Source organism: Bos mutus, chromosome 20 (genome assembly GCF_027580195.1).
Source record: "Bos mutus isolate GX-2022 chromosome 20, NWIPB_WYAK_1.1, whole genome shotgun sequence".
In the NCBI taxonomy this organism is placed as follows: Eukaryota; Metazoa; Chordata; class Mammalia; order Artiodactyla; family Bovidae; genus Bos; species Bos mutus.
This window is the reverse complement of record NC_091636.1, coordinates 30,288,921-30,301,056: the sequence shown is the minus strand read 5'-3', so window position 1 is coordinate 30,301,056 and position 12,136 is coordinate 30,288,921. Positions and strand designations below refer to the sequence as shown.

The 12,136-nt window shown below is 40.2% G+C and overlaps 1 protein-coding gene across 5 annotated transcripts in view; it reads right to left on the bottom strand.

Annotated features, from left to right (window-relative positions):
- ARHGEF28 (Rho guanine nucleotide exchange factor 28) overlaps positions 1-12,136 on the bottom strand; it is a 345,798-nt gene that overhangs the window by 329,172 nt on the left and 4,490 nt on the right. Inside the window, exon 1 of one of the 5 annotated variants that reach the window (XM_070357591.1) lies at positions 9,716-9,767. The exons of the other annotated variants lie outside the window; for them this stretch is intronic. Within the exon in view, the coding sequence (XP_070213692.1) occupies positions 9,716-9,752 (37 nt within the window). The 5' untranslated portion in view covers positions 9,753-9,767. Of the gene's footprint in view, positions 1-9,715; positions 9,768-12,136 lie in introns of those variants that run through there. 5 annotated transcript variants of the gene reach the window in all.

Sequence of the window (12,136 nt, the reverse complement as noted above, 5' to 3'; positions counted from 1 at the left end):
AACACACTCACTTTCTTTCATGGCTGCTGATCTGACAGCACTGAGAGCTCCTCAAAAGCTATTAATATTTCCAAGCCTCTTCTCTCTAAGCCCCCAGCACCCATATAAGCCTGCCTCATAGTAATTACTAGCCAAGCTCAACTCAGTGAAAGTTCAAAACTCTAGCAGAGAATTCCAGCTTCTGGTTCAAGATGGTGGCGTAGAAGGACATGGGCTTAGCTCCTCCTGCACGAACACCAAAGCTGCAACTAGCTGTTGAATAACTACCAACAGGAGGATGCTAGAACCCACCAAAAAAGAAACCCCACATCCAAAGACAAAGAAGAAGCTTCAGCGAGATGGCAGGAGGGGTGCAATCCCGACAAAATCAAATCCCATACCCACCAGGTGAGTGACCCACAAACTGGAGAACAACAACAATACCAAAGAAGTTCTCCCACTGTTGTGAAGGTTCTGAACCCCACGCCAGGCTTCCCAGCTTGGGGATCCAACAAAGGGACTGGGTATCCCCAGGAATCTGACCTTGAAGGCCAGCAAGTCTGATTATAGAACTTCCACAGGACGAGGGGAAACAGATTTCATTCTTGGAGGGAGGACACAAACAAAATCTTTCACACACCAAGACCCAGAGGAAAGGAAGAGCAACCCCACAGGAGACCGAACCAAAACTCCCTGCTAGTGCTGGAGGGTCTGCTGTGGAGGCGTGGGTCGGCAGGGGCTCACCACAGGGACGGGGCACTGGCAGCAGCAGTCTGGGAAGGTCGCCCTTGGCGTAAACCCTCTTGGAGGGCACCATTAACCCTACCATAGAGTCCAAGGCTAGGTTACTTCAGGCCAAAAAACTACCAGGGAGGGAGCCCATCAGCACCCATCAGCAGATAATTGGATTAAAGCTTTACTAAGCAGGGCACTGCCCAACAGAGCAAGACCCAGTTTTTCCCACCACCAGTTTCTCCCATAAGGAAGCTTACACAAGCCTCTTAGCCTCCTCCATCAGAGGGCAGACAGAAGAAGGAAGAAGAACCACAGTCCCCACAACAGCTAAAACAAAAACATTACAGAAAGTTAAGCCAGGATGAAAAAGCAGAAAGTTATGTCCCAGACAGAGGGACAAGACAAAACCCCAGAAAAAAAAACTCAATGAAGTGGAGACAAGCAACCTTCCAGAAAAAGAATTCAGAATAATAATAGTGAAGATGAACCAGGATCTCAGAAAAACAATAGAAAAGATGCAAGAATTGTGTACCAAAGACCTGGAAGAACTAAAGAACAAACAAACAGAGATGACTATAACACTAGAAGGAATCAATAGCTGAATAACTGAGGCAGAAGAATGGATAAATGACCTGGAGGACAGAATGGTGGAAATCACTACTGCAGAACAGAATAGAGAGAAAAGAATGAAGGCAGTCTAAGAGACTTCTGGAACAACATTAAACACGCTAGCATTTGCATTACAGGGGTCCCAGGAGGAGAATAGAGAGAGAAAGGACCTGAGAAAATATTTGAAGAGATAATAGCTGAAAATTTCCAAAACATGGGAAAGGAAATAGTCAACCAAGTCCAGGACACACAGATAATCCCAAGCAGGATAAACCCAAGGAGGAACATACCAAGATACATAGTAATCAAACTGACAAAAACTAAAGAGGAAGATTAAATATTAAAAGTGACAAGGGAAAAACAACAAACAACATCCAAGGGGACTCCCATCAGGCTCTCAGCTGATTTCTCAACAGAAACTCTACAAAGAAGGGAATGGCGTGATATATATAAAGTGATGAAAGGGAAAAACCTACAACCAAGATTACTCTACCCAGCAAGACTCTCCTTCAGATTTGATGGAGAAATCAAAAGCTTGCCAGACAAGCAAGAGTTAAGAGAAATCAGCACCACCAAACCAGCTTTACAACATGTGCTAAAGGAAAATCTCTAGGTGGGAAACAAAAGGGAAGGAAAAGACCTACAGAAAATAAACCCAAAACAATTTTTTAAAAATGGTGTTAGGATCATAAATATCGATAATTACTTTAAATGTAAATGCATTAAATGCACCAACCAAAAGAGCAAGACTGGCTGAGCAGATGAAAACATGTACATGCACGCACTTCCACTTACCACGTCACTCTGCTTGACCGCCTAAATTGTACGTTATTATTTTATATTGTTAGGTTAATCATGTTCCCATTATGGCTTGCAATTGTAATTATCTTTTATTTTTCATCTGGCTATTGATTGTGAAAGCAGATAAACATCTTTTACTATTGTGATTATGTAACTATTACTCACTTAATACCATTGTTTCATGATTGGTCAACAGAAAAATAACAGAACTCTCTACCAGCAAAACTAGGATTTAATAGGAAAAAAAAAAAAAAAAAACAACTCTAACAGAACTCTTAAACTCCCTGAGGTAGAAAAGCTTTGGAAAGAACTCCTGGATAAATGTTTAGAGTCCCCACATCCAGTAAGTAAAATCCCAAACAGAAAAATGCCCAGTGTCCACATCACAAGTACAATAAGATATCTTTATCTTGAAGTGCCATGCCTTAAAATGGCACCTTTTCATGAGTACAATTTTGCTTTCTTTAATATCACTAATCAGGAGCTACATTAAATACCAGAGGTTTTATAAATTTGCTATACCTTTTGAAAAAAAAAGAAGGGATTTCACTTACTTGATTTTACAAGTTTAAAACAAAGTGGAGGGAAGTGGGGAAGCAGAGGAGGAGAAAGAAAGAGCCATTATAAGTGTTATTGTAGCTAAAAATTGGCATTTTTCAAAAATTTTTTCAAAAAATGATTATCAGTGCCTATTCTCCACCTATCCTAAATGGAGTTAGGGACATTAACTCCTTCTGCTAAAATGAAATTAATACCCATTTTCAGTCATGTGTGGATTCAATTAAAAATAATTACGACATTATTACTGGCTGATTCCACCTCACTGCTCATGAAGTATTCAGATAACAACAACATGAGCTGCCACCACAGGGAAATCTCAGGCTGTGAGCAACCATTTCTCCCTGTAAAGATGCAACCCTGAAGTGGCTTCTTCAAACCCAGTTTCCCGAACAATTCAGATGTTGCCACTCAAGTGTCTGAAAGCGCTCTAGGAACCAAGCAGTCGGCCAGTAATCTAAGGGAGGCTTAAAACACCATCCTTACCTCCAGAGAAGCACAGAACTGAAGAGACAGGATGTGCCACAGAAAAGGGGTTGGCCCAACTCCTCAGGTTTCAAATGAGGTCACTAGAGCCAGGAGAGGTGGCACAACTCCCCCAGTAGGTCGGTGGCGGTGCTAAGATTTCAACAGAAATTCTGCTTCTGCTTCAGCCTTTGCTATCCCCAGACTATGTTTTTAAAATGTTTCTTTTACAGAGAATCTACCATCATTTTTAAATAAAAGGCACAAAACACCAGCAATCATGTCCCACTCCCACTAAAAAAAATTCTTAAATTGAAATCCAGACATCTTGTCTATGTCTATTAATTTCTGCAGCTACTTGTACATAAAGATGCCATACTGACAATAAACATAAAGTTTCCTACTATGAAGGTGAAAGAAAAAAGAAATGCTTATTCTATTTTTAATTTTAAGAAAAACCAACAAACCAGTATCTAAATTCTACTTGGCGTTTCTTTCAAAATGAACGTTTTCCATGGTAATTTTGAATTTTCCCTAGCTCAGCCCCCTTTTTGTAAGTAAACCAAGTGAAAAGCTAATTTGGGACTTTCTACAGATATGAAAGTAATCTACAGTGTTCATTTTTATTGCAAAACAACCTAATTTAACTATATGTGAAATCTATTTCACCCCAACTTAAAAGTTTTTATTAAAAGGCCCAAAATCAAAAGCCATGAGACCTTTGCCTCATAGTTTCTGTCCCATAGAATCTTTCTAAGTAAAGAACAAAGAACAACTCGAATTCCCATGACCGATTTTAAAGATTTTTGACATTGTGTTTTACATTCAATTATTAGGCTATCAACATTTCTGGTTATTAAATGGGAAAAGAAAAATACATATGTATTTTATATAACAACTTTGACATGAATGATACCATTTAAGAGAAATGCTTCTATTTTATTCCCCCTAAGAATACATCCATTTAAAACTTAATAAAGCGCTGACAATAGGTTTTGTGTGTTGCCCCTTACAGCCAAGAATAGTGAGTGGCCCGCAGGAAACTGGCTAAGTCTTTAAGGGCTGGGAGAGCGGGTATAAAAACAACTTCCAGAAATTCATCCCTGAGAACTTCTGACAAGTTGCAGAGCTGGTGATTTCATAAAAGGTAACAATGAAGAGTTAAATGAGCCATTTCTTATACACGAATTTATATGCTGATACACAGTAGGATCGAACCCACAGCTCCTACACAATGCATCTCCTGCATAGCAGGCAGATGCTTTACAGCTGAGCTACCAGGGAAGCCCATCCAAATGTTATTATCAATCAGTGAAATCACTACCTAAAGAAATCACCATGGTTCAAAGAAGTAACCCAAGACCTCCCATTTGCAGACGATATGGATTCAGTGGCGATATAGAGAGATCATTATGTTCAAGGAGCTCAAGACTAAAGCCAGGCCTCCCAATTCCCAGCATTGTGCTGTTTTCCATTCAGATGATAAAAATAATTGCTTTGCTTTTATCCTCCTCCCTGCCTCTTTTCCAGCACAGATAATGAAGACAGCATGCTCTTAAGAGCTGTGTCAGACAGACCAAAGGCCCAAATAACATGAGGTTGCCAAAAAAACTAAAGATAATGAGATTTTTACTTCAATTTATTTAAGGCAGAACATCAAGGAAGGAATAGATAGATCTTCTTAGGACTGGTGATATAGTGTAGATGGATGATAAGGAGAACTCCTCCACAGCGACTGAGACTTTGTCTACTCTTGGAGGAAGAAAACCTTCCACTTGAAGAGGACAGAAAGAACTTCTGTAAGTGGGAAAGTCGATCCTAAGAGGACACCTCTGGACAGGGTCAAGATGGGAAAGAGCCCAATGAGATTTTCCAGTCATAATCTACCAAGAACTGTGGACAACGACAGGATTCAAACATAGGAGACAGCCAATTTTCAAAAAAGCCAATCCTAATGAGCCTATGTGGGAAAAGAATCTAAAAGACAGTGGACATACATATAACAGATTCACTCTACTGCATACCTGAAACTAACACAACATTGTAAGTCAACTATATTCCAATAAAGATTTTTTAAAAAAACAAAAACTAGAGACAGAAGAGCTTCAAACTCATCACAAGCAAGATTCTAGAGTAGACTAAAAAGCTGGTGTCTGAGTACCTCAGAGGAAGCAGTAGCTACCTGGAGCCAGGGTAAGTTCTGTAAGAATAAGTCACATGAGACTAACCCCACTCCACCATGTGGTCACCAAATTGGTAATTCCATATAGCAGATGTACAGTAGATTTGGTTGATATAGCATATATCCTTATGACAGGATGGCGAATTAAGAATCAGATGCTAGTGCAAACAGGAATAAGTCTATGAACAACTTTACCTAAAACTGATAAACATTAATCTGAAGTAAAGTCTGTATGTGCGAGTGTGCTCAGTCCTGTCCAACTCTTTGCGACCCTATTGATTGTAGCCCACCAGGCTCCTCTTGTCCATGGGATTCTCCAGGCAATCCTGGAGTGGGTTGCCATTTCCTCCTCCAGGGGATCTTCCCAACCCAGGGACTGAACACAAGTCTCCTGAATTGCAGGCAGATTCTTTACCACTGAGTCACAAGGGAAGCCCTGTGTACGGAAACATTAAATTGTTCTGCCCTTGAGCTCAGCCTAGGCAACAATTTTATTCCTTAAAACACTGAAGAAACGCATAATCTGTGGATAACTTGGAATAAAAAACGGTTGTGAATGATTAATGTACAGATAAACAATCTAAAAGACTTTGAAAGGCTAGAACAGATGGTCATATACAGGAAATTTAGATAAATATTAAGTTTTATTCATGGGACTAAGAAGCCAATTGTACACATCCGTGAATGAAGAGATGTGACTCAGCAGCAACATGTGTAAAAACAAACTTAGTTATTTCGAGATGACTGACCATCAAGAGTCAGCAATCTTGTTTTAGAAGGACTACAGTTGGAAAGCCATTGTTAAGAGAAATTATTCTATCTATCCCAGGTTCTGTGCTAAGCATTTTTAACAACTCTATTTAAGAGAGATAGGTAAAAACAGACTAAAAGTCCAGATAACTTACCCAACACAAGGCAGAAAGTAACAGCTAAAGAGTCTCCCTACTTTGGTAATCTGCAGCTGGCAATCTTAACCTTGAGGCTTCAGTGCTTACTGGGGCAGGGAGGGATGTTGGGGAGGAAAGGGGGATCTCAGCAAGGGTTAGAATGGTTCTACTTACCATCAGTCAGCGTATAAGAAGAACATAGCAAATTGGTATATGTTCAGTATTCAAGGTAGTGAGATGATTCAATATCATGTCACTTAACAAGGGTTGAAAGATTTACCAACTTAAATAGGCTTCAAGGTAGGGTATGTAATTAGTTTTCAAAAATGTAAGATAGCCCACCTACAAACCATTCAAAAATGTAAGGTTTCCAAAGATGGCCCACCTACAAACCAATGAACACAGTCCTGGGAAAGCTCTAGGCTACACAGCAGCAGCAGAAACCCTGTGGAGCTCAAAAACAGAGGATGACAGCATAGAAAAGCCTAGGAAGCATTTGTCATCACTCCATCCCTCAGTCCAGAGCAGCTTGGTGCCAAGAAGGATCCCCTTGGAGGGATTTCACTCCATAAATAAAAGAACAGTAGGAGAACCCTGGTAGGCCTCCTCATCAACTCACAAAGGATGACAGTTAGAGAGGAAAAACAAAAGAACTATGAAACGATCAGAAAGCAATTAACAAAATGTCAATAGCGTGTCCTTTGCTATCAATAACTAAATTACTCTAAATGTAAATGGTTTAAATTCAAAGATAAAGAGTAGTTGAATGGACAAAAACTCAAGACCCAAGTATATGCTTCCTACAAGAAACTCACTTAAACTTTAAGGACTCTCATAGGCTAAAAGTGAAAGGATAGGAAAAGACATCCATGCAAATAGAAACTAAAAGAAAGGGGTACCTATACTTATGAGACAAAATAAACTTTAAGAGAAAAGCTGTAACAAGGGACAAATAAGGTCATTATATAATAATGAGGTCAGTTCATCAAGAGGATATACAATTATAATTATATGCATGCTGGTGGCTCAGATGGTAAAGAATCTGCCCGCAATGCGGGAGACCGAGTTCAGTCCCTGGATCGGGAAGATTCCCCTGGAGAAGAGAATGGCAACCCACTCCAGTATCCTTGCCTGGAGAATCCCATGGACAGAGGAGCCTGGAGGGCTACAGCCCACGTGGTCGCAAAGAGTCGGACACAACTGAAGTGACTTAACACACACAACAAATCTGAAGGCAGAAACAGCAATGCAAGCGTAGAGGACTTCACAATAGACAGATTATCCAGATAGAAAATCAAGAAGGAAATAAAGAACCTAAACAATACTTTCGGTCAAATGTACCTAACATACAAAACATTCCATTCAACAGCAGAAGAATACACATTCTTCTTACGCACACACATATCCTCCAGGAGAGTATTTTGGGTCACAAAATTAGTCTTAACAAATTTTAAGAAGATGAAAGCCATATAAAATATCTTTTTCAACCACAATGATTAAAGCTAGGAGTCAATAACAGGAAGAATGTCAGAATAAAAATCAGATGTGTGGAAATTAAATTACACTTCTAAAAAACCAACTGGTCAAAGAAGAACTCAAATAATCCAAAAATCTTGAGATTAAAAATAGAAACACAACATACAAAAACTTTTGGGATGTAACAAAGACAGTTCTAAGAGGGAAGTTTATAGTGATTAACACTTAAATTAATGAAAAAAGAAACATACATAAATCAATAAATGTGTTAACAAATGAAGAAAAAGCATTTAACAAAAGTTCAACATCCTTTAATAAGAATTCAACAAATTGGGTATAGAAGAAACATACCTCAACATAATAAAGGCCATATATAACAAACTCACAGATAATACCATACTCAACAGTGAAAAGATAGAAAGCTTTCCATGATCAGGAATAAGACAGGATGTCCTCTCTTATCATTTCCAGTCAACACAGTACAGAAGTTCTAGTCACAGCAATTAGACAAGAAGAATTAAAAGGCAGTCCACTGGGAAAGGAAGAAATAAAAATGTTTCTTTGAAGATGACATGATCTTACATAGAAAATCCTCAGTACTCCAACAAAAAAACTGTTAGATCTAATAAATGAAGTCAGTAAAGTCACAAAACACAAAATCAACGTACAAAAATCTGTACACTAATTAACCATCTTGAGAATAAAGAAAATAATGCCATTTACAATAGCATCAAAAAACAGTAAGATACTTAGGAATAAATTTAACAAATTTAACTATACATCAAAAACTGTAAGACACCGAAGATACTGAAGACAAATGGAAAGATACTCGTGTTCATGAATCAGAGGAGTTAATACTGTTTAAATGCCCATACTGCCCAAAGCCATCTACAGATTCAACGTAATCCCTGTCAAAACTGCAATTATTTTTCAGGAAAATAGAAAACAATTGTCCTAAAATGTGTATGGAGCAATAAAAGCCTGAATGGACAATGCAGTCTTAAGAAGAACAAGGATGGGGGCATCACACTTCCTGATTGCATATTATATCACAAAGCTATCAATATAGTATGGTACTGACATAAAAACAGACACAGAGATCAATGAAACAGAACTGAAAGCCCAGAAATAAGTCTATGCCTGTATGGTCAATATTTAACAATGAAACCAAAAATACTCAATGGGAAAAAGTCTCTTCAATAAATGATGCTGGGGAAACCAGACATACATATGCAAAAGAATAAAATTGGACCACTATCCTATACCACTCACAAAAATTAACTTGAAGTGGATTAAAGACTTGTAAGACCTGAAATCATAAGACTCCTAGAAGAAAATATGGCAGGGGAGCTCCTTAATGTCAGTCTTGGCAACGATTTTTGGATATGACACCGAAAGAACAAGGAACAAATGCAAAAAATCAACAAGCGTGACTGAAGTGAAAGTGAAGTCGCTCAGTCGTGTCCGACTCTTTGCGACCCCACGGACTGTAGCCTCCAGGCTTCTCAGTCCATGGGATTTTCCAGGCAATAGCAATGGGAGTGGATTGCCATTTCCTTCTCCAGGGGATCTTCCCAACCCAGGGATCAAACCCGGGTCTCCCACATTGTAGACAGATGCTTAACCGTCTGAGCCACCACTAAAGCTTCTGCACAACAAAAGAAACCATCAACAAAATGAAAAGGCAACCTACAGAATGGGAGAAAATATATGTAAACCATATATCTAACAAGAGGTTAATATCCAAAATATATAAGGGACCTCATACAACTCAGTAGCAGAACAAAATCTCATTTTTCAAATGGGTAGGGACTTCCCTGGTGGTCCAGTGGTTAATATTCCAAAGCAGGGGGCACATGTTCAATCCCTGGTCAGGGAATTAAGATCCCACATGACACACCATGCAGTCAAATGATTGAATAAAACAAAACAAACAAAATGGGCAGAGAACCTACACAGATATTTTAACAAAGACAACATACAGCATCAGTGGCTATAGTTAAAAAAATATGATATTGCATACCGGAAAGTTGCTGAGAGTAGATCTTGAGTGTTCTCATCACAGGAAAAGTTAACTATGTGAGGGGATGAATGTGTTGATCATCTTGATCCTGGTAATTGCTCCACAATGTACATGTATATCAAATCATGTTGCACAATTTGACAAGTAATTGTATCTAAAGTTGAGGGAAGAAAACAAAGACAGACTGGGGTATCTCTGGTTATTAATCCCCCATTACTGAAAGTATTCAAGGACAATAATCAAATGGTCAACCATTTGGAGGTATGCTATACATGGGGATTGTTCACTTGCTAGAAACTAGAGAAAAACCTTTCGAGTTTCCTTCAGTCTTAAGACTATAACTCTGAACAAGAATTTCATTCATTTCCCCAGATAGAATGTACTGCTGCTGCTAAGTCACTTCAGTCGTGTCCAACTCTGTGCGACCCCATAGACAGCAGCCCACCAGGCTCCTCCATCCCTGGGATTCTCCAGGCAAGAACTCTGGAGTGGGTTGCCATTTCCTTCTCCAATGCATGAAAGTGAAAAGTGAAAGTGAAGTCGGTCAGTCATGTCCGACTCTTCGTGACCCCATGGACTGCAGCCCACCAGGCTCCCCCGTCCCTGGGATTTTCCAGGCAAGAGTACTGGAGTGGGGTGCCATTGCCTTCTCTGAGACAGAATGTACAGTTACCTAAAGAGGCCTGGGTAGCCTCTCATTTATATCTGAGAAGGACCAGCCATCTAACTTCTTGAGCAACATTCTCCTTCCCTCCCATGTATCTCAATATTTTCCAATGCAATCCACACCTGATACAAAGGAAAACATCACCATTAGCATCTGTGGGGATGCTGTAAATTAGGACTTGATGTAACAGTGGAATTACTAACAACCATCCAATATATGTATATTCTGCTTGGACACCCTACAAAGTAGCCTAAATCGGCGTTCTAGCCATAAATGGGCTTACGCTCAAGTTGGAAAATTGAGAATTCAGTCAACAGTTTCAGAGATGGTGGCTTATGCTTGCTTTGAGGACTGCGAGAGACTTCAGCTAGAAAGAAAAGGGGAACAAAGGAACAACGTCAAAGAAGTTAGGAAATACAGGGCTTGTTCCACAGGCAGTTACTAGTCCTGGCTAATGGGAGCAGAAGGTCCATGAGACCAGGCAATAGGAGACATGTGACTTGCCGACCATTTAAAAGGAATGCCATGAAAATCACCCTTTCCTGGATTCTTTCAGCTGCAGAAAGCCAGAAACACTAAAGATTACGAAAGTAGCTAGCAAACCCTTTTATAAGTAACTAGTGTCACCTTTTTGAAAGATGATGCTGGCCCCAAGTTAAACGATTCTGAACCCAGGTGATTCCAACAAACAGCCAGGCTTCGAATCCTGGGCTAGAGACTCAACTAACCCATAATCTCATTAATCACTGAGCACCCCATACTTTTTTAAACTAACACCTGGCCACACAGCAAACCAGGAGTCTGGTGGAGCAAGAAAAAGGACCAGGCACAGACAATAAACAACAGTCATTAGTGGGGAAGAGACAAATTTGCCCCAGAAGGACTTGCCTGAACCATTCAGCCCAACGAAAACTTCCTCGATAGTTAGAAGTCCTTAAGAGACTGCCTTTTCTCCAAACCCTTCTAGTTTACAGCATCCCTGCAAAGGCCATTGGTGACATTTTCCCTTGTATCAGGTGTGAAAATGTTTTAATCATGAAATTCAGAAACAATCAGCCCACTTGTTTTTCACCTTCTCAGCTCTACCCCGCCCTCTTCCACAAGGAGCGGGGTTTTCCACAGAAGAAAGGGAGCAGGATGGTCTATGACCCACAGGCGTGGGCTCCAGACTTTCATGTCTGAAGTCCCTCTGGACTAAGTCCAGAAAGATAACTCAGTCATTTCAACCTGATGACTGTCTGGTGATCAAGGTGAGGTAAGTTAATAGTATTATTTCATAATCCTTCAAATGTTTCCGACCACCCGCTGCAGGTGCAGGACTGACCCTGTCGACAGTACATCCTGGCCATGCTGCCCAAGACAGCAAAAGCTGAATTGACATTCACCCTCCTCACCTTCAAATTTCAGGGCTGTATCGAACATTCGAAGCAGCAGGTCCTTAGAGACCATCAAGTCTACTCGTTCCTCTGTGACCAGATGAGGAAGCTGAGACCCACAGAGGGGTTATACCTGCCCCAGGTTACACAGCTGAGAGGCCAGAGGCGAGTCTCCATTCCTGCCCTGGACTCCCAGCCGAGGGCGCTGCCCCCTGAGATCACACAGACACCTCACTGCGTTCTGAAACCTGGAGAACCTGCTCAAGCTCCCTTTTCAATGGCTATTTTCCATTTGTTATCAATCTAACCATCACTTTCTGACACTTACTCTCTGCCAGGCACTACTAGAAGTGCTCTCTGCAAATTAACTCACTCAAT